Here is an 18,375-nt window from a genome sequence, read left to right as displayed (position 1 = left end):
GACTCCAAGTACCTCAAAACACTTCCTCTTAATTTTCCCTATCCCTGTTTTATTGTTCATTCATTAGCATTCACGTAGTAGCCTGCAGAATGCTAAGTGTAGTGAATAAAAGCAATGAATAAAATAGAAAATAATCCCTGCCCTAATGGAGCTGAGACTCCTTCTCTGAAGGAGAAGCTAATGTTATATTCCTACTTTGCAGCTAAGGGGAATTAAGACTTACATTAGAAAAGGAAGCAAACGGCAAAAGCAAACCCTAAACTCTTTCCTTTTTTTTTTAAAATAAATTTATTTTTATTGGTGTTCAATTTACCAACATACAGAATAACACCCATTGCTCATGCCATCAAGTGCCCCGCTCAGTGACCATCACCCATTCACCACCACCCCCCGCCCTCCTCCCCTTCTACCACCCCTAGTTCGTTTCCCAGAGTTAGGAGTCTTCATGTTCTGTCTTCCTTTCTGATATTTCCTACCCATTTCTTCTCCCTTCCCGTATATTCCCTTTCACTATTATTTATATTCGCCAAATGAATGAGAACATACACTGTTTGTCCTTCTCCGATTGACTTACTTCACTCGGCATAATACCCTCCAGTTCCATCCACGTTGAAGGAAATGGTGGGTATTTGTCGTTTCTAATGGCTGAGGAATATTCCAGTGTACACATAGACCACATCTTCTTTATCCATTCATCTTCCGATGGACACCGAGGCTCCTTCCACAGTTTGGCTATTGTGGACATTGCTGCTAGAAACATCGGGGTGCAGGTGTCCCAGCGTTTCATTGCATCTGAATCTTTGGGGTAAATCCCCAACAGTGCAATTGATGGGTCGTAGGGCAGGTCTATTTTTAACTCCTTGAGGAACCTCCACACAGTTTTCCAGAGTGGCTGCACCAGTTCACATTCCCACCAACAGTGTAAGAGGGCTCCCTTTTCTCTGCATCCTCTCCAACATTTGTGGTTTCCTGCCTTGTTAATTTTCCCCATTCTCACTGGTGTGAGGTGGGATCTCATTGTGGTTTTGATTTGTATTTCCCTGATGGCAAGTGATCCAGAGCATTTTCTCATGTGCTTGTTGGCCATGTCCATGTCTTCCTCTGTGAGATTTCTCTTCATGTCTTTTGCCCATTTCATGACTGGATTGTTTGTTTCTTCGGTGTTGAGTTTAATAAGTTCTTTATAGATCTTGGAAACTAGCCCTTTATCTGACACGTCATTTGCAAATATCTTCTCCCATTCTGTAGGTTGTCTTTTAGTTTTGTTGACTGTATCCTTTGCTGTGCAAAAGCTTCTTATCTTGATGAAGTCCCAATAGTTCATTTTTGCTTTTGTTTCTTTTGCCTTCGTGGATGCATCTTGCAAGAAGTTACTGTGGCTGAGTTCAAAAAGGGTGTTGCCTGTGTTCTCCTCTAGGATTTTGATGGAATCTTGTCTCACATTTAGATCTTTCATCCATTTTGAGTTTATCTTTGTGTATGGTGAAAGAGAGTGGTCTAGTTTCATTCTTCTGCATGTGGATGTCCAATTTTCCCAGCACCATTTATTGAAGAGACTGTCTTTCTTCCAGTGGATAGTCTTTCCTCCTTTATCGAATATTAGATGACCATACATTTCAGGGTCCACTTCTGGGTTCTCTCTTCTGTTCCATTGATCTATGTGTCTGTTTTTGTGCCAGTACCACACTGTCTTGATGACCACAGCTTTGTAGTACAACCTGAAATCTGGCCTTGTGATGCCCCCAGCTATGGTTTTCTTTTTTAAAATTCCCCTGTCTATTCGGGGTCTTTTCTGATTCCACACAAATCTTAAAATAATTTGTTCTAAGTCTCTGAAGAAAGTCCATGGTATTTTGATAGGGATTGCATTAAACGTGTAAATTGCCCTGGGTAACATTGACATTTTCACAATATTAATTCTGCCAATCCATGAGCATTGAATATTTTTCCATGTCTTTGTGTCTTCCTCAATTTCTTTCAGAAGTGTTCTATAGTTTTTAGGGTATAGATCCTTTACCTCTTTGGTTAGGTTTATTCCTAGGTATCTTATGCTTTTGGGTGCAATTGTAACTGGGATTGACTCCTTAATTTCTCTTTCTTCAGTCTCATTGTTAGTGTATAGAAATGCCACTGATTTCTGGGCATTGATTTTGTATCCAGCCACGCTACCAAATTGCTGTATGAGTTCTAGCAATCTTGGGGTGGAGTCTTTTGGGTTTTCTATGTAGAGTATCATGTCATCGGCGAAGAGGGAGAGTTTGACTTCTTCTTTGCCAATTTGAATGCCTTTAATGTCTTTTTATTGTCTGATTGCTGAGGCGAGGACTTCCAGTACTATGTTGAATAGCAGTGGTGAGAGTGGACACCCCTGGCTTGTTCCTGATCTTAGGGGAAAGGCTCCCAGTGCTTCCCCATTGAGAATGATATTTGCTGTGGGCTTTTCGTAGATGGCTTTTAAGATGTCGAGGAATGTTACCTCTATCCCTACACTCTGAAGAGTTTTGATCAGGAATGGATGCTGTATTTTGTCAAATGCTTTCTCTGCATCTAATGAGAGGATCATATGGTTCTTGGTTTTTCTCTTGCTGATATGATGAATCACATTGATTGTTTTACGAGTGTTGAACCAGCCTTGTGTCCCGGGGATAAATCCTACTTGGTCATGGTGAATAATTTTCTTAATGTGTTGTTGGATCCTATTGGCTAGTATCTTGTTGAGAATTTTTGCAACCATGTTCATCAGGGATATTGGTCTGTAATTCTCCTTTTTGGTGGGGTCTTTGTCTGGTTTCGGAATTAAGGTGATGCTGGCCTCATAGAACGAATTTGGAAGTACTCCATCTCTTTCTATCTTTCCAAACAGCTTTAGTAGAATAGGTATGGTTTCTTCTTTAAACGTTTGATAGAATTCCCCTGGGAAGCCATCTGGCCCTGCACTTTTGTGTCTTGGGAGGTTTTTGATGACTGCTTCAATTTCCTCCCTGGAAACTGTTTCCTTAAATTCATTCTTGTGCTTTAAATATTGACTCAGACAGCGTGAGAGATAGAGCCATATACACATACTATCTACTTTATGCAAAGAGAAGAAGCTGGTATGAGAGTGAACGTCCTTGAAAGTATTGGATGCTTTTGCATTTCTTGGGTTATGAAGGATTGATAGACTCTCAGCCTTTGAATGCACAGGCATGTGACCATTACCAGGATCTGTGCAGAAGAATAGTTATGGTTTCTGAGTTAGAGTAGACTCTGAAATACACAAATATAAAGCTTGCTCTTCCTTGGGTTTCAAGAGGATATTTCAGCCTGTTAGAAATAAATTCCATCTATGTTACAGAATAATTTCAGAAAAGAACCAAGAAACTAGTTGCAGGTGACCTACAGTCCTTTATTTTTTAGTTGAGTTTTTGTGTTTATGGATAAGTTCATTTTTTTCATATTGTCCAGATTGATAATAGTCTTCACGTGGCCTTATGACATAAGGACCACTAAAAAGGGGTTGAAACAGGCATCCTGAGTGGTAAAGAAGGTCATCTCTCTCTCTCTTTTTTTTTTTAAGATTTTATATATTTTGGGGGGGGGGGGGGATGAGCAGGGAGAGCCGCAGAGGGAGAGGGAGAAACAAGCTCCACCTGAGCTCAATCCCAGGATACTGGGATCAAGACCTGAGCCACCCAGACACCCCGAGGGTCATCTTTAAGTATGGTAATAACTAGTATAGATTTGGCAGAGTAAATGCTTGTATTGACTTTAGTCATTTTTGAAAATTATTCAAAAGACTTTATTGCAGGATTCTGCATTCCTGATTGCAGTTTCACAGTGTAACAGAATCAAAGTCACTTTAAAAAATGGGAAGCCTGGCGACGCCTGGGTGGCTCAGCGGTTGAGCCCATCTGCCTATGGCTCAGGGCGTGATCCCGGAGTCCTAGGATCAAGTCCCGCATCAGGTTTCCTGCATGGACCCTGCTTCTGCCTGTGTCTCTCATGAAAAAATAAAGAAAATATTTTTTTAAAAAAATGGGAAGCCTGCAGTGTGTGACAGAAAGAAGTTGGGCTGTGCCATCAGATAGACATGAGGTCAATTCTGGGGCTACTTTCTCTACCTACATGATCTTGGGCATGCTGTGCATCCTCTGTAAGCCTCAGTTGCTTCATCTATAAAATATGGGAAGTAATATGCATATCAGCATGTTACTGTAAAGATTAAAGGAGAGAATATATATGAAGTGCCAGGCATAGAATGTGTCATCGTCTGTGTACTTAGTAAAAACTGGTACCGTTAATCATTTTCTGCTGTTAGAGTCTATGGTAAATTTTATATTTTGTATATTCTGTTTTGTATAAAGCAGACTTAAAAGGAATCTGAAGTTTCAGAATTACAGAACGTGCAGAGAGACGTACAGGAATATTCTTGCTATATAGTTTGTGGTGATAATGCACATCTATTCTCAAAAGGCTCTTTTAACTTTTAGGAATATCAACCCACTGAAGTGAATTCAAGCTAAGGGGAATTATTGTAAAGATTCAGATCATTACAGTTTTGTTTCCTGGAAACCGGAATGTAAAATACCAAGGCTATTTTTGTTTTGTTTTAAAGGAGCAACATAGTTTTATTACTTTCTTCAGTGTATGCTCCATCACTTCATTCCTAATTTTCCTTGCTGCTTTATCTTGCATGTGGTCTACACATTGGCTCTGAGCTCATATACTACCTTGCCACTCCAGCAGTACCACTAACCAGATGCTTCCCCCAGAATCCCTTTGAAATCCTCAAAATCCAGATAATAGTTTCTGAGGAAGTTTTCCATACTCTGAGTTCACGTTGATCTCTGTTCCATTCAGTGGATATTTGATGTACTTTAATTTTCTTTGCACAAGATCTGCCTTCTTATTTGGATCATAAACTCCTGGAGGGTAGGGCCATGTCTTCACTCAGCAATCCTAACAACTGTGACAGTGCTTTGCATATAATAAGCAATCATTAATTTTTTTGATCAGTTACATTAAAAATATATTGGGTGGGTCCAGTAGGAGATAATAAAGTTCTGAGCATTCATTATTTTCTATAGTTAAGCCTGTTCCCAGGAGTGTGCTGCAAATAATAGTCTTTTGGGGGGAATACTACTATTTCCTTCTTTTTAAAATCTGGTTGCTGTAAAGCTTTCTACTTACGCAGTTTTCAGAATTTGGCTATAATGTGCCTAGTATGGTTTTCTTTTCCCTTTTCTCATTTGTTCAATGTATTTCAAGGATCTATGGGTTGGTGTTTCATCACATTTGGAAAAATTTTGGCCATTACTTATTTCAGTATTATTCTTTCATTCTCTTTCTTGCTTCCTGATAATATTTCACAGGTTACTTAAATTAAATCCCCATTCCCTCATTTTTGTCTTGCTATTCCAGTTTGTGCATTTCTAATGGCCCAGCTTCAGATTTACTGATTCTTTCTTTTCCAGTGTCTACTCTGCTATTAAATCTATCCAAAGAATATTTTTAATATATTCTAATTTTTTTCTAAAATTTTAATTTTTTAGTTTCCATTTCTTTTCTATATGCAATACATATATACATGTATCTTTATTATATGTACATATTATATACATATGTATTATATGTGTATGACTGTATGTACATATTATATACATAAATGTATTATATGTGTATATATAAATATATATGGGACATATATATGTATATAGGTATATATGTGAAATATATATAAGCACATACATCTTGTGTGGGAATGTATCTTTTCCTGTAAATTATTTAATATACTCACAATAATTTTTAAATCCTTGTCTGAAAAAAAAAAAAATCCTTGTCTGATAATTTTAAAATCTGTATCAATTTTACTGCACTTTCTCTTTAATACAGTTCACATTTTCATGCTTGTTATGACAAAATATTTATGATATTATGAACATTATATACAAAAACTCTGTTGAAACTGAAGCATAGGGGGATCCCTGGATGGCTCAGTGGTTTAACGCCTGCCTTCAGCCTAGGGCATGATCCTGGAGCCCCGGAATCGAGTCCCACACCAGGCTCCCTGCATGGAATCTGCTTCTCCTTCTACCTGTGTTTCTGCCTCTCTCTCTCTCTCTCTGTGTCTCTCATGAATAAATAAATAAAAATATTTTAAAAATAAAAATAAAGAAATTGAAGCATAGCATTTGTTTTGTTGTGTTTATTTTCCCCAAAAGTCTAAATCCTTGGCTCTGACTAGTGGTTAAGATGAGGGTGTGAACATTTTAGATTCTTCCTAAGAGTTGAGTTCAGCAGTAAGGGAACTTCAAATCTCCTGAACAACCATCATTTTGATATTTCAGTATTTGAATTGGAACAGTATTGACTGAAGTTTCAGATATTTTTGGTTCATGTTTCAATTTGGTACTGACAAGGCCTTGTACCTATAACTTAGTAAATTCACTCATTCATTCTAGTATTTTTCATTGTTTTGTTTTTATGGATTTCTCAGGTTTTTTTCTACATAAATAATTGTTACCTGTGAATAGCAGAATTTTTTTTCTTTCTAAATTTTACCCCTTTTATTTATTTATTTTTGTCCTCTTAGACTGGATAAGATTACCAATAAAATGTATTGAAATGGGAAAAACAGATATCCTTGCTTGGTTTTGATCTTAGGGAGAAATAATTAAATATTTTGTCATTAAATATGATTTAAGCTATAGATTTTTCCAGAATGACTTTTACCAGATGTGAGGGGAGTACTTCTTTTCTAGTTTGCTGAGAGTTTGTATCAAGAATGGATGATGAATATTGTCAAATGGTTTTTTTGTACTCATTGAAATAATAATCTGTTAATATATTGAATTGCATTGTTTGATTTTCAGCTGTTCAGCTTTGAATTCTTGGGATAAAGCACACTCGGTCTTTACACAGTAGCTTTTTGTTGCTGTATTTTACTTGATATTTTGTTAAATTTTTTCATCTATATTAATGAGAAATACAGATCCACAATTTTTTAAAAAAATTGTTTGTCAGGTTTAGATGAGAGTAATCCTTTTCTCATACAATGTAGTGAAATGTGTTCCCTCCTGTTTTTTGAAAGAATTTATAAAAGATTGTTATTTTTCCTTATTAGAATTCACTAAGAAAACCATATGGCCCTGGAATTGGTTTTTTATTTGTTTGTTTTAGGATTCTTTTGGGGGAAAGTGTTTAATTATGAATTTAATTTCTTTAATTGATATAGGACCATTTGGATTTCCTTTTTTTAATTGGATCGGTTTCATGGGTTGTGTCTTTTAATAAGTTTACTGATTTAATCTAAATTATGATTGCTTTGGCATAAGATTGTTCATATTTCCTTATCATCCTTTTAAATATTTTTAGTATCTCTACTGATCATCTTCTGGATTTGTAAATTGTCTCTATTATTCAGATTTTATATTTCAATGATTTACACTCTTTCTTGTTTCCTTTCTTTCATTTACTATGGATTTAAATTTTTTTCTTTTTTTTTTAAGATTTTATTTATTTATTCATAGAGACAGAGAGAGAGAGAGGCAGAGACACAGGCAGAGGGAGAAGCAGGCATCATACAGAGAGCCTGACATGGGACTCGATCCAGGGTTTCCAGGATCACGCCCTGGACTGCAGGTGGCGCTAAACTGCTGCGCCACCAGGGCTGCCCTAATTTTTTTTTTCTCTTTCACTGGTTTATTAGGGTAGAAACTTAGATCACAGATTTTAAACCCTTTTCCTTTTCTAGTATCACTTAAAGATATAAATTGCTATATATAAAGATAATGAGCTAATTGCTCATTAGCCATTGCTTTATTTGCATATAAAAATATTGATATGAAGTCATTTTTTGTTCTAAAGACTTTAGTTTTTGATCAATTAAAGTTCATAGCACAGCTGAGAGGAGGGTACAGAGATTTCCAATACATCCTCTGCTCCAACACATGTATAGCTGGCTCCATTGTTATTACTCACCAGAACAGTGCATTTATTACCAGGGATGAACCTACATTGACTCATCATTATATTTGTAAGTCTGTAGTTTACTTCAGGGTTGGCTCTTGGTATTGTATATGCAATGGGTTTGGACAATGTATAATGACATATGTCTTTCACTACAATACCATATAGAGTATGTTCACGGTCCTAAAAATTTTCTATACTCCTGTTTATCCTTGCCTCATCTCTACATCAGCAAGATAGTTTTGCTTTTCTAGAATATCATATAATTGGAATCATACAATATGTATGACTTTTTCATATTGGCTATTCACTCCTTCATGTATTTTCATGGCTGGAAGCGACATTTGTTTTTAACACTGAGTAATGGCCCATTGACTCTGTATAGTAGAATATGCTTAGTTTTATAAGTGACTGCCAAACTATCTTCCAAAGTATGTATACCATTTTGTATTTCTACCAGCAATGTATGAGAGTTCCTGTTGCTCCATATCCTTGCCGAATTTGATATTGTCAGTATTACAGATTTTGGCCATTCTAGTGAATAGTGAAGTGTTACCTTATTGTTTTAACTTGCATTTCCTTGATGACATGTGATGTGAACTCTCTTTTTATATGCTTATTTGACATGTATATATCTTCTTTGGGTGAAGTGTCTATTGAAGTGTTTGGCCCATTTCTTAAGCAGTTGATTTTCTCTTATTGTTCAGTTTTAAGAGTTCTTTTTTTTTTTTTTAAGATTTTATTTATTTATTCATGAGAGACACAGAGAGAGAAAGAGGCAGAGACACAGGCAGAGGGAGAAGCAGGCTCCATGCAGGGAGCCCAACGTGGGACTCGATCCCAGGTCTCCAGGATCACACCCTGGGCTGCAACTGGGCTGCCCAGTTTTAAGAGTTATTTATGTATTTTGGATAGCAATCTTTTATCAGATGTGTCTGTTGCAGATATCTTCTTCCAGTCTGTGGTTTGTCTTTGAGTTTTCCTGATACTGACTTTTGAAGAGAGGTTTTTAATTTTAATGAAGCCCAGCTTACTAGTACTTTTTTTATTTCATGGATTCTATCTTTGGTGGTGTAGTTTTAAATACATTTAAAGATTTAATTGATTTAATAAAACTCAAAGTCATGCCCAAGGTCATCTGGGCCTTTTCTTATATTCTGAGAGTTTTATAGTTTTGCATTTTATACTTTGGTCTGTGATCAATTTTGACTTAGTTTTTGTGAAGGGTATAGGGCCTCTGTCTAAACTTATTATTATTATTATTATTTTTTTTTTTTTGCATTGTGGATGTCTAGTTTTTCCAGCACCGTTTGTTGGAGAAACTGTCTTTGCTCCATTGTATTGTCTGCTAGTTTGTCATAGATCAGTTGACTATGTGTGGGTGATTTGATGTGTTTTCATTAGTATTTTGTCCTAATTATTTTCTAAATTCTTTGGTGATTTCTTCTTTGACTCATAGGTAACTTAGAATTATGGTGCTTAATTTTCAAGTGTTAATGATTATTTCATGTATTTTACTATCATTGCTTTCTAATTTAATACATTATAGCTAGATACTCTACTCTTTAAGGTTTAATTTAAAATCTAATGATACTTATTTTATGCTCTACCTTATAGTCCATCTGGTGGCATTCCATGTGCACCTGAAAATAATGTGTATTCTATAATTATTGCGTGTTAGTATACTATAACCATCAATTATAGCATGTTGATGACAGTGTCTACTTTTGCAATTGGCTGTTGTGGAGAAAATGTTACAAAAGCTCCAAGTATGACCATGGACTACTAGTCAGTTTCTTCCTTTAATTCTGTTAGTTTTTGCTTTATATATTTTAAAGCTTGGCTAGGAGACACATGCTAGGATTATTATATCCTCCTGAAGAATTTATTGTTTCTCTCTTTTTCTTAATTATCTCCTTGTATCTGGTAATACTCTTCATTTTGTGATATTATAATAGCCAAAACACTTCTCTAACATTTATTATTTACATGTTATATTGTTTTCTGTCCTTTAACCCTGAACCTACTTGTGTCTTATCACTGCTCAAGTTCCTAGGAAGCAGACTCTAACATGGAGATTTATGTTCCAGGAGTTTAATGGGTTGTGCTTTCAGTAGTAAGACCTTTGGGGGGATGATAGAAGCATGATTACGCTGAAAGACTCTGGTCTTCAATGCAGTTGCAACAAATGTCTCAGTTGATCTTACGGCCATTCTAGATTCAAGTGACCTCAGGGCAGGTAATACTTTTATATCTGTTCATCACCAGTCAGTAGCTGAGGGCTAACCTCAGAAAGGGTGTGATTTAGGGCAAAATGACTCTCTTTAGTTCAGGGCAAGTCTTGGGAAGGACTTTAGTTGAGAAGTGCCAGTTCCTTATACTCCCAGCAGCTATAAGAATGAATTCTTCTGGGACATCTAGGTGGCTCAGTGGTTGAACATCTGCCTTCAGCTTAGAGCGTGATTCCATGGTCCAGGGATCGAGTCCCACATTGGGCTCCCGGCACGGAGCCTGCTTCTGCTTCTGCTATGTCTCTGCCTCTCTCTGTGTTTCTCATGAATAAATAAATTTTAAAATCAAAAAAATGAATATTTCTGCGCAGTACACCATAGTATCAGAGTATGTCTGTATTAAAAAGTACTTCTCTTGTAGATCCCTAATTGGACTATGGTTGTTTGATCCAATCTAACAATCTTTGGCTCTTCATTGGAATGTTTAGTCTGTTGATATTTACTATAATCATTGATATAGTGAGGTTTGAGTATGCTGTCTTGCTACAGGTTTTCTATTTTTCACATATGTTTCTTCCTTTCTCATTTCCTGATCTTTAGGGATAACCCAATTTTTTTAATGTTTTATTTTAATTTTTCTATTGATGTTTTGTTGTATCTATTAGGATTTTATTAATATTTAATGTTAGATATTATTTGATGTATCTTAAATATCTTCTCCAAGTATGTCATAACACCTCATACCAAATGAAAGAACCTTAGAAGAATATAATTTTGCCCCAGTATTTTTTGTGCTATTGACGTATATTTTACTCCTATATCATGTTGTAAGTCTCATGATACAATCTTGTGGGCTTTTTTTTTTTTTTTTTTTTGCTTCAATTAGCATTCTTTTGTGAATTAAAAGAAAAACAAAAGATAACCTTTGTATTTGCTTATATATTTATGTTTCTGTCACTCTTCATTCCTCCCTGTAGCTCTGAGTTTTCATTTGGTATCCTTACTTTTGGCAGAAGGTCTTTCTTCAGTATTTTTTAAAGGATAGCTTGTTGGTGATAAATTCTCTCAATTTTTATCTTGTGTGTTTTCCTTCTTTCGTTGAAGCATATGTGGCTTCTTTGGTCCACTGCGAATTTCTGCTTTTTTAGTTTCTGTTTCCAAAAAGAGTCAGCCTTTGAAGAGTCTCAGTTTTATTTAGGGTCTCAATTCTAGCACATTCCCTGAAACGGACTTAAGTCAAACCTTCTATTCCTAAATAGATATTAAACTCCAGCCCTCAGTCCTTAGGCTCAGTTTTCAGCTCTGGTTCTACAAGGTCAGCTAGAAGTTTCTGTTCTACCTTTGATTTTATACTTTATTTATACCTTTGATTTTATACTTTATTTTTAGCTATTAATTTCTTTATTACTGGTGGCTGAGGATATCAAATTTTAGGTGTTAAATATTTTCAGCGTTTCCACATCTTTATAACAGAGATGGTCAATGTAGGAGGGAGGGTATCCATATCAACTATATGCTAAGATAACAGAATTGGCTCTCTTCTGTACTTTATTATAGAGGTAGTTATAGGATTACAAATTATGAGGCTAAACTACTATGGAAGCTTTATTTATTTATTAATTTTTAATGGACTGTCATGTTCATCTAATTAACAAAAAAGTCTTAGCTACTGGTTTCAATTCTTACTGTGAGATCACACATGTGCCCAGTAGAATAATACATGTAGTTTTTAAAGAAATTATTGCTGAAATTTCAGCTTTTGCTCTGCTGTTTCCTGCTCTTACAGGTCTATGGAAATGCAGGACCTTGCAAGTCCTCATCCTCTTGTTGGAAGTGGTGATACTCCTGGTAGCTCCAAACTGGAGAAGGCAAATCTCAGTAGCACGTCTGTCACCACAAATGGAACAGGAGGTAAGTACACCACCCCAGAGACAGCTAGAATCACATTTCAATGTTTGCTATAATTACGTTAGGATCTGCTAATAAATAAATTCCTTATTAGCAATAACACAATCAGCATTATAGTCAGGGAATATATGGCTAAAGACTGTCTATTATTCTGTTGATTTTCTTTAAACTATTGTACCTCCTCTATAGCTGGAAAAATTCAGAAAGAATAGATATCCCTGAACAGCATTTTGAAGGGTTTTAGCAAAGCTTCCTTTTTGTATTTGCCCCTATAAATATTCGAAAAAATTTAGAATATGTGGCCAAAAGGATTTGCACTCTGATCTTGTGCGTGTGAGAGAAAGAGAAAGAAGAAATCATACTAGTTTTTGGTTTTATTTTGAATTTCAGGAAAAAGACTACTCGATATTATTCTTAAAAACATGTTTTCTTAAATGAAATTTAAGAATAGAAAAATATTTGCTGCATTTTCTTTTCAAAGAGAGTAATACCTAATGTATTTAAAATGAGAATTAAATTTTTTTCAGATACTTTGTCATTTGATTAACCTATAATTATGCCTCAGCATATGGTAACAGTAACAGTTATTTCAAATATTCTGCCCTACTGATTTTATAAAAGGCATTCAGCTATCAAAAGATATGGTCTTATTTTTGCATGAGCATATATATAGATAACATATATACACATATTATGTGTAAGCTACTTTTTAAATTATTCACCATCATTTTTAGTCCATAAAAGAAAAATTATATTAATTTTTTTAATTTATAAACTAATCATATTAGATAACAGCATTTGCCACATCATGTTTTCTTTTAAATTTTCAATGAGTATTTATGAAATCAGTACACCTCTTTCCATTCATTTTAACATAACTATGCAGTCTAAAATATTTTGCAAGGTTGTGTGCATTGCAATTTGCCTGTATTTAATAATGTTTTACACCAAACCCTTTGTAGATTAACATTTCCTTGTTTATAATTTTCATTTGTCTCTAAACATGCATCTTATAATTTTAGCTAATTAATTATAGGGTTGCAAATTTGTGAGATTGTTTAGTAATGATTTCTGGTATAAGAACATATTTAAACTTGAACTTGGGTACATATAATAAGATTTTTTAAAACTCTGAAATCAAACCTTGGAGTTCACTAATCATCATGTAAATGTGTTTAACTGAACTAAAACAGACCTGATAAAGTGTAAAAGTCATACAGTGCAGTTATCATTCTGGCTCAAATGTCAGGAACCAGTGCAAGCATTGAAGACTATTCATGTACACTAAGCAGGCATTCCGACAATGAACCCTTATACTGTTCCTGTTCTCAGGGGACAACATGACTGTTTTAAATACTGCAGACTGGTTGCTGAGTTGCAACACTCCCTCTTCCGCAACAAGTATGAGAGACGATGGTACACTGCATGTGTTTGGGTGTGTGGTATTGCCCTCCTGGTTTTCTTTCCATTGCTGTTCTGTTTGCAGAATATTTCCTTTTCTGTGTGAAGTACTTGTAAAGAAAAAGGAGAAATAAACATCACTTTTTGTTGCTTATAGATAACCACTGACTATGTTTTTTTCTTACCAACTAGTATTCTAATCTTCAATTCCTCAGATCACTAGTATTTTTTCTTAAATTTTCTTACAATGTTGCACCAACAGATGCACCTGTTGTTTTTCTAACTATATGTCCTTTAAGTGGTTAATTCAGAACAGTGGCTATATCAATAAGAGCAGGTGGAACAGATTGTACATCCATAAAAACTCAGTCATCTCCATAATCTACAGACGGTCTTAATTTAAATTCTTAACATGGCAAAAATATATCTGCGATTTTATGGACTTCAATAAATATTCCAGTTAAAGTGCCTAAAGTAAATATAAACATTGAAAAGTCCATCATTTAAAGAATTATCAGTGTGAAAGCTATATATTTAAATTTTTAAATCAATATTAACTCTTAAAATACTTTGAACTATAGATAATTACTGCATTCATAATCATAAAATATATAAAAGTGTAAAAAAAACCTTTCTTTTTTTTAAGGTTTATATATTAAAGTGAGTGGGGGGAGGGGCAAAAAGGAGGGAGGATCCTCTAGTAGACTCCCCATTAAGCACAGAGCCCAATGTGGGGCTCAGTCTCAGGACCATAAGACCATGACCTGAGCTGAAACCAAGAGCTGGACAGTCAACTGATTGGGCCATCCAGGTGCCCCATAAATTTCTTTTTTTCTAAATCAAAAGTTTGTACACTATCAGAATTAAAAAATAAAAGCAAAACTATAACACTAACATGGAATCACCCAATATTAAGATTAAAAAGACCTCCCTACCTGTTGGAAATGTGCATTACAAGAGAGCAGTTAGGATAGGCAGTTTGGCTGGGTCTTACTGTATCTCAGATTAAGTTAAAAAATATGGCCCAGGACTGAAGAATACTCCATTATACCCTTTATTTATGTTTTTTATAGTTTTAGCATGAAGTGTTCTTCAGTTCCACACTCAAAAAATACATTTCATACTTTAAAAATGTGTTGTAAGAGTTTAGTTTCTCTTAATTCTAACTCAGAGGTCTTTTTCTGTAAAGAGCCAGATAGTAGATATTTTAACCTTTATAGAGCATACCATGTCTGTCTCATCTACTCAGCTCTGTCGCTATAACTCAAAAGCAGCCATAGACAGTGCATAAATGAATGAGATTCATCAGGTTCCAATAAACCTTATTTATGGGTCTCATTATTTAAATTTCATAATTATCATGCCATAATTATCATGATAACATAATATCATATTCTAGTTTTGATCTTTTTTTCTTTTAAAACATTTTGCTTGTAAAAAAACATTTTTAGCTCACTGGCTATTGCTCTAATTCTAAAATATTCTTGTAGCATGGGCACCTTTACCATAGTCAATATGCACAATCAGTATTTAGTAATTTAGATATAATCTCATTAGAAACATTTTTCTAAGTGTTAAGCATCAGATTTTCCTAGTTTTTAGTGTTAGTGTTAAGAGTCACGTGGCCACGTGGGAAAAAAAAGACCTGTATGTTAGGAGGAACACACTTACTAGCTGTGTCACCTTGGGCAAATTACTTAACCTCTCTGAGCCTTAATCTCTTTCCATAAAAGGAGTATAATATTATTTCCCTGCCAAAGCTTTTGTCTTAAACAGTGTGTACAAATTGTCTGCCAGTAAAAACCAATCTATTTCCCTTTATCTAATTAGTAATTCAATAATTAGGCAGTAGTTTTTAAGAAAAATGAAAACATGCACATGTTAAAAGACTCTCCAATGTTAGGTCGTATTAAATATTTTTCTGCATTTAGAATGTTCAAACTGGCCAAAGAAGGCAAACTTTTAGTAATAAAATGTTAGGTATACTTTGATATTAACAATGTAGTCTAGTGACATATTGATATGAAATCTGTGAATTTATGAATTTTAATGACTTTGGGGTGTTTGTTATGGGTGTATGTTGGGTGCTTATCGCACACACTTAAGGATTTGGTGCATCTCTGTCCCATTGACAGTAAAGTTTTATTTTTAATTCTGGGTTTTATTGTTTATTATTATAATAAAAGGAAAAAGCAAAAGCTAATTTAGTGCTTTTGAAAATCTTTCCATTAATTTAGAGATTTCAAAAGGATTTTAATTATATACTTTTAACTAATATGAACAAATTCATGGTATCACCTGCCATATTGCATTGGTACTTTATAATATTACATTGTTTCCTTATTTAAAGTGTTTCAACACCTTAGTCTTAATTATATAATTACATCTGGAGATTTATATTGGAAACTAATTTTTCTTTCAAATTTTTGTTGCTTATAAAATTGTTAAAATGTAGAACTGTCAATAAAAGTGAAATAAATTGCAATCATACCCTAGCATATAGATCAGTAGTTAACAGACTTTTTTGGTAAAGAGTCAGATAGTAAATATTTTAGGCTTTGCAGACCATATTTTATATGGTCTCTGTTGTAACTATTCAGTTCTGCTATTGTTCCACAAAAACAGTCATGGACAATGACCTTGGCTGTGTTAAAATTAAACTTGATCTATGAACACTGAAATTTGAATTTCACAAAATTTTCACATGTTATAGATATGCTCCTTTTGATATTCTCCAACTATTGAAAAATGTAAAAGCCATTCATAGCTCACAGGCTATACAGAAACAGGCCATGGGGAAGATTTGGCATGTGGGATGTAGTTAGCTGACTCTGGATATAGAGCTGTATGTATGCTCTGTATATGTATATTTATGCATATAAATCCATGCCAATCATATGAAAAGTTACTTAAAGAAATAGGAAAGATTTTTATTTGCTTAATGGTGTCAAGAGTCATTATCTGTACTTTACAAAAACACGTATCTGTTGGAACTGCTTAGGATAGGATCTAAAAGTGGATTTTCACTTTCCCAATTAAAATGTATCAAGTTCCCGTTATATGGCAGGCTCTGTGCTAGGAAATGGGAACCCAATGACCTATAGAATATGATACTAGCCATCAAGGGACCAAAAGTCTAACAGAGGGAAACAGACAAGAAAGTAATGAGTACATAATGCGTTCAAGGTGGGTGCATAGTAGAGGGAGGGAATATTTGATTCTACATGGGGATTAAGAAAATACTTTAAAGAGAAGGTTTGGGGGAACCTAAATCAGACATTCTAATCAGATTTATAACATTTTCTGTATTTAAAATCTTTTTATCATAGAATAGAATCTTCCAAAATTTTTATTATATTTATTATATAGCTGACTTACGCAAAGAGTTTGCTTCCAGATGTTATGTTTGTACAGTAGAACCACCTATTGTGGCTCTTTGTTCTTTTGAGATTTTGGTGGCTTTTTTTGGAATGAAAGCCATAAATTGCTTCATCAAATTATCTTACAAAATTATTTTCTGGATATTTAGGAGTGAAAGACACTTGGTGCTCATAGATTTTAGATGAATATATTGATTTAGACAAACATATATCATAGGCTATACTAATTATTAAAACTGGTAGGTGGGGATCCCTGGGTGGCGCAGTGGTTTAGTGCCTGCCTTTGGCCCAGGGCATGATCCTGGAGACCCGGGATCGAATCCCACGTCGGGCTCCCGGTGCATGGAGCCTGCTTCTCCCTCTGCCTGGGTCTCTGCCTCTCTCTCTCTCTCTCTCTCTCTCTCTCTCTCTCTCTCTATCATAAACAAACAAAAAAAAATTTAAAAAAAAATAAAACTGGTAGGCAGTACTGCGTGCTCCCTTGCAGTGTTATAAATTGTATCCTTCCTGATCTAACTCCTCCTGAAACTCTTCGTAGAACTTGTGCTGTCAAAAGGAGCTATTGGTGATTTTCTGGTTCAAAAAGAGGTGTATTCCAGTTTAAGCACAGATTTTGGAAGATGACATGTACAATGTAAATTACTTGGGTTACCTTCTCTTTCAAGGATTAAATCTGCTTATGTAACTATTGAACATAAACTTTGAATTATTATAATAAACAGACTTTCTTCCCAAATAATTAATATACGTTACTGTTGTACTTGAGTTCCAAAGATAATCTGAAGAGACAAGATTAAATTTGCTTTGAAAATATGCATGGGGGGTATGGATGAAGGCTTAGGCACAGCTCACAACTGGCAACAATCACTACAATATTGATTTAGTCCATAGATATCAATTATTTTTGAAGGTAAAAAATAAAATCCAGTTATGCCAATATATTAAAATTACTATATTAAAAATATTTTGACTTGTTACTTAACGTTTGGCTTTATGAAGAACATCCAAATTATAAATATATAACTGGGGGGGACGTTGACAATACAAGTATTCTTGAATAATAAATTTTGTACAAAGTTCTGTATATAGTTTCTCATCCCACTTTTAGAGAAACCCTGAATTACTGAATTAACTCTGAACCCTGAATTCCTTATTTTGAACACATAGAATAATAAAACCATAATACTCTTTAACTTAGGACATTAAAATAAGATTTCTACTTTTGAAATCAAGACGTGTTTTTAAGTTTCATTTTGTTGAAAAATATATTTCTCTCTTATAGAAGATTGTCCTTTCTATTTTATAGCATGTAATGATTGTGGACATTGTCCTAATACGTTAAAAGCCCTGTTGAACCTGTGTAAATGAAAGGAAAGTGAAATACAGTGAGAAAAGAAAACATTTGAACATGAAATGAATATACACCAATAATCATTTGGAATGAGGATTTTTATAAATTTTAGAAAATAGTAAGCTGGTTCATTGATGAATATCTTTCCAATAATACC

General features: G+C 34.5%; 1 protein-coding gene across 22 annotated transcripts in view; it reads left to right on the top strand.

Annotated features, from left to right (window-relative positions):
- The window catches only part of EYA4 (EYA transcriptional coactivator and phosphatase 4), a 304,029-nt gene that overhangs the window by 223,178 nt on the left and 62,476 nt on the right, over positions 1 to 18,375 (top strand). For 12 of the 22 annotated variants that reach the window (XM_072720654.1, XM_072720644.1, XM_072720626.1 and 9 more), the window contains 2 exons: positions 11,965 to 12,089; positions 13,419 to 13,487. In XM_072720654.1, the coding sequence (XP_072576755.1) occupies positions 11,965 to 12,089; positions 13,419 to 13,487 (194 nt within the window). The remainder of the gene's footprint in view (positions 1 to 11,964; positions 12,090 to 13,418; positions 13,488 to 18,375) is intronic. The other 10 variants (XM_025997854.2, XM_025997855.2, XM_025997851.2 and 7 more) reach the window with 1 other exon arrangement.

The sequence above is a fragment of the Vulpes vulpes genome, chromosome 1 (genome assembly GCF_048418805.1).
Source record: "Vulpes vulpes isolate BD-2025 chromosome 1, VulVul3, whole genome shotgun sequence".
NCBI lineage: Eukaryota > Metazoa > Chordata > Mammalia > Carnivora > Canidae > Vulpes > Vulpes vulpes.
This window is presented reverse-complemented; position numbering and strand designations above follow the sequence as displayed.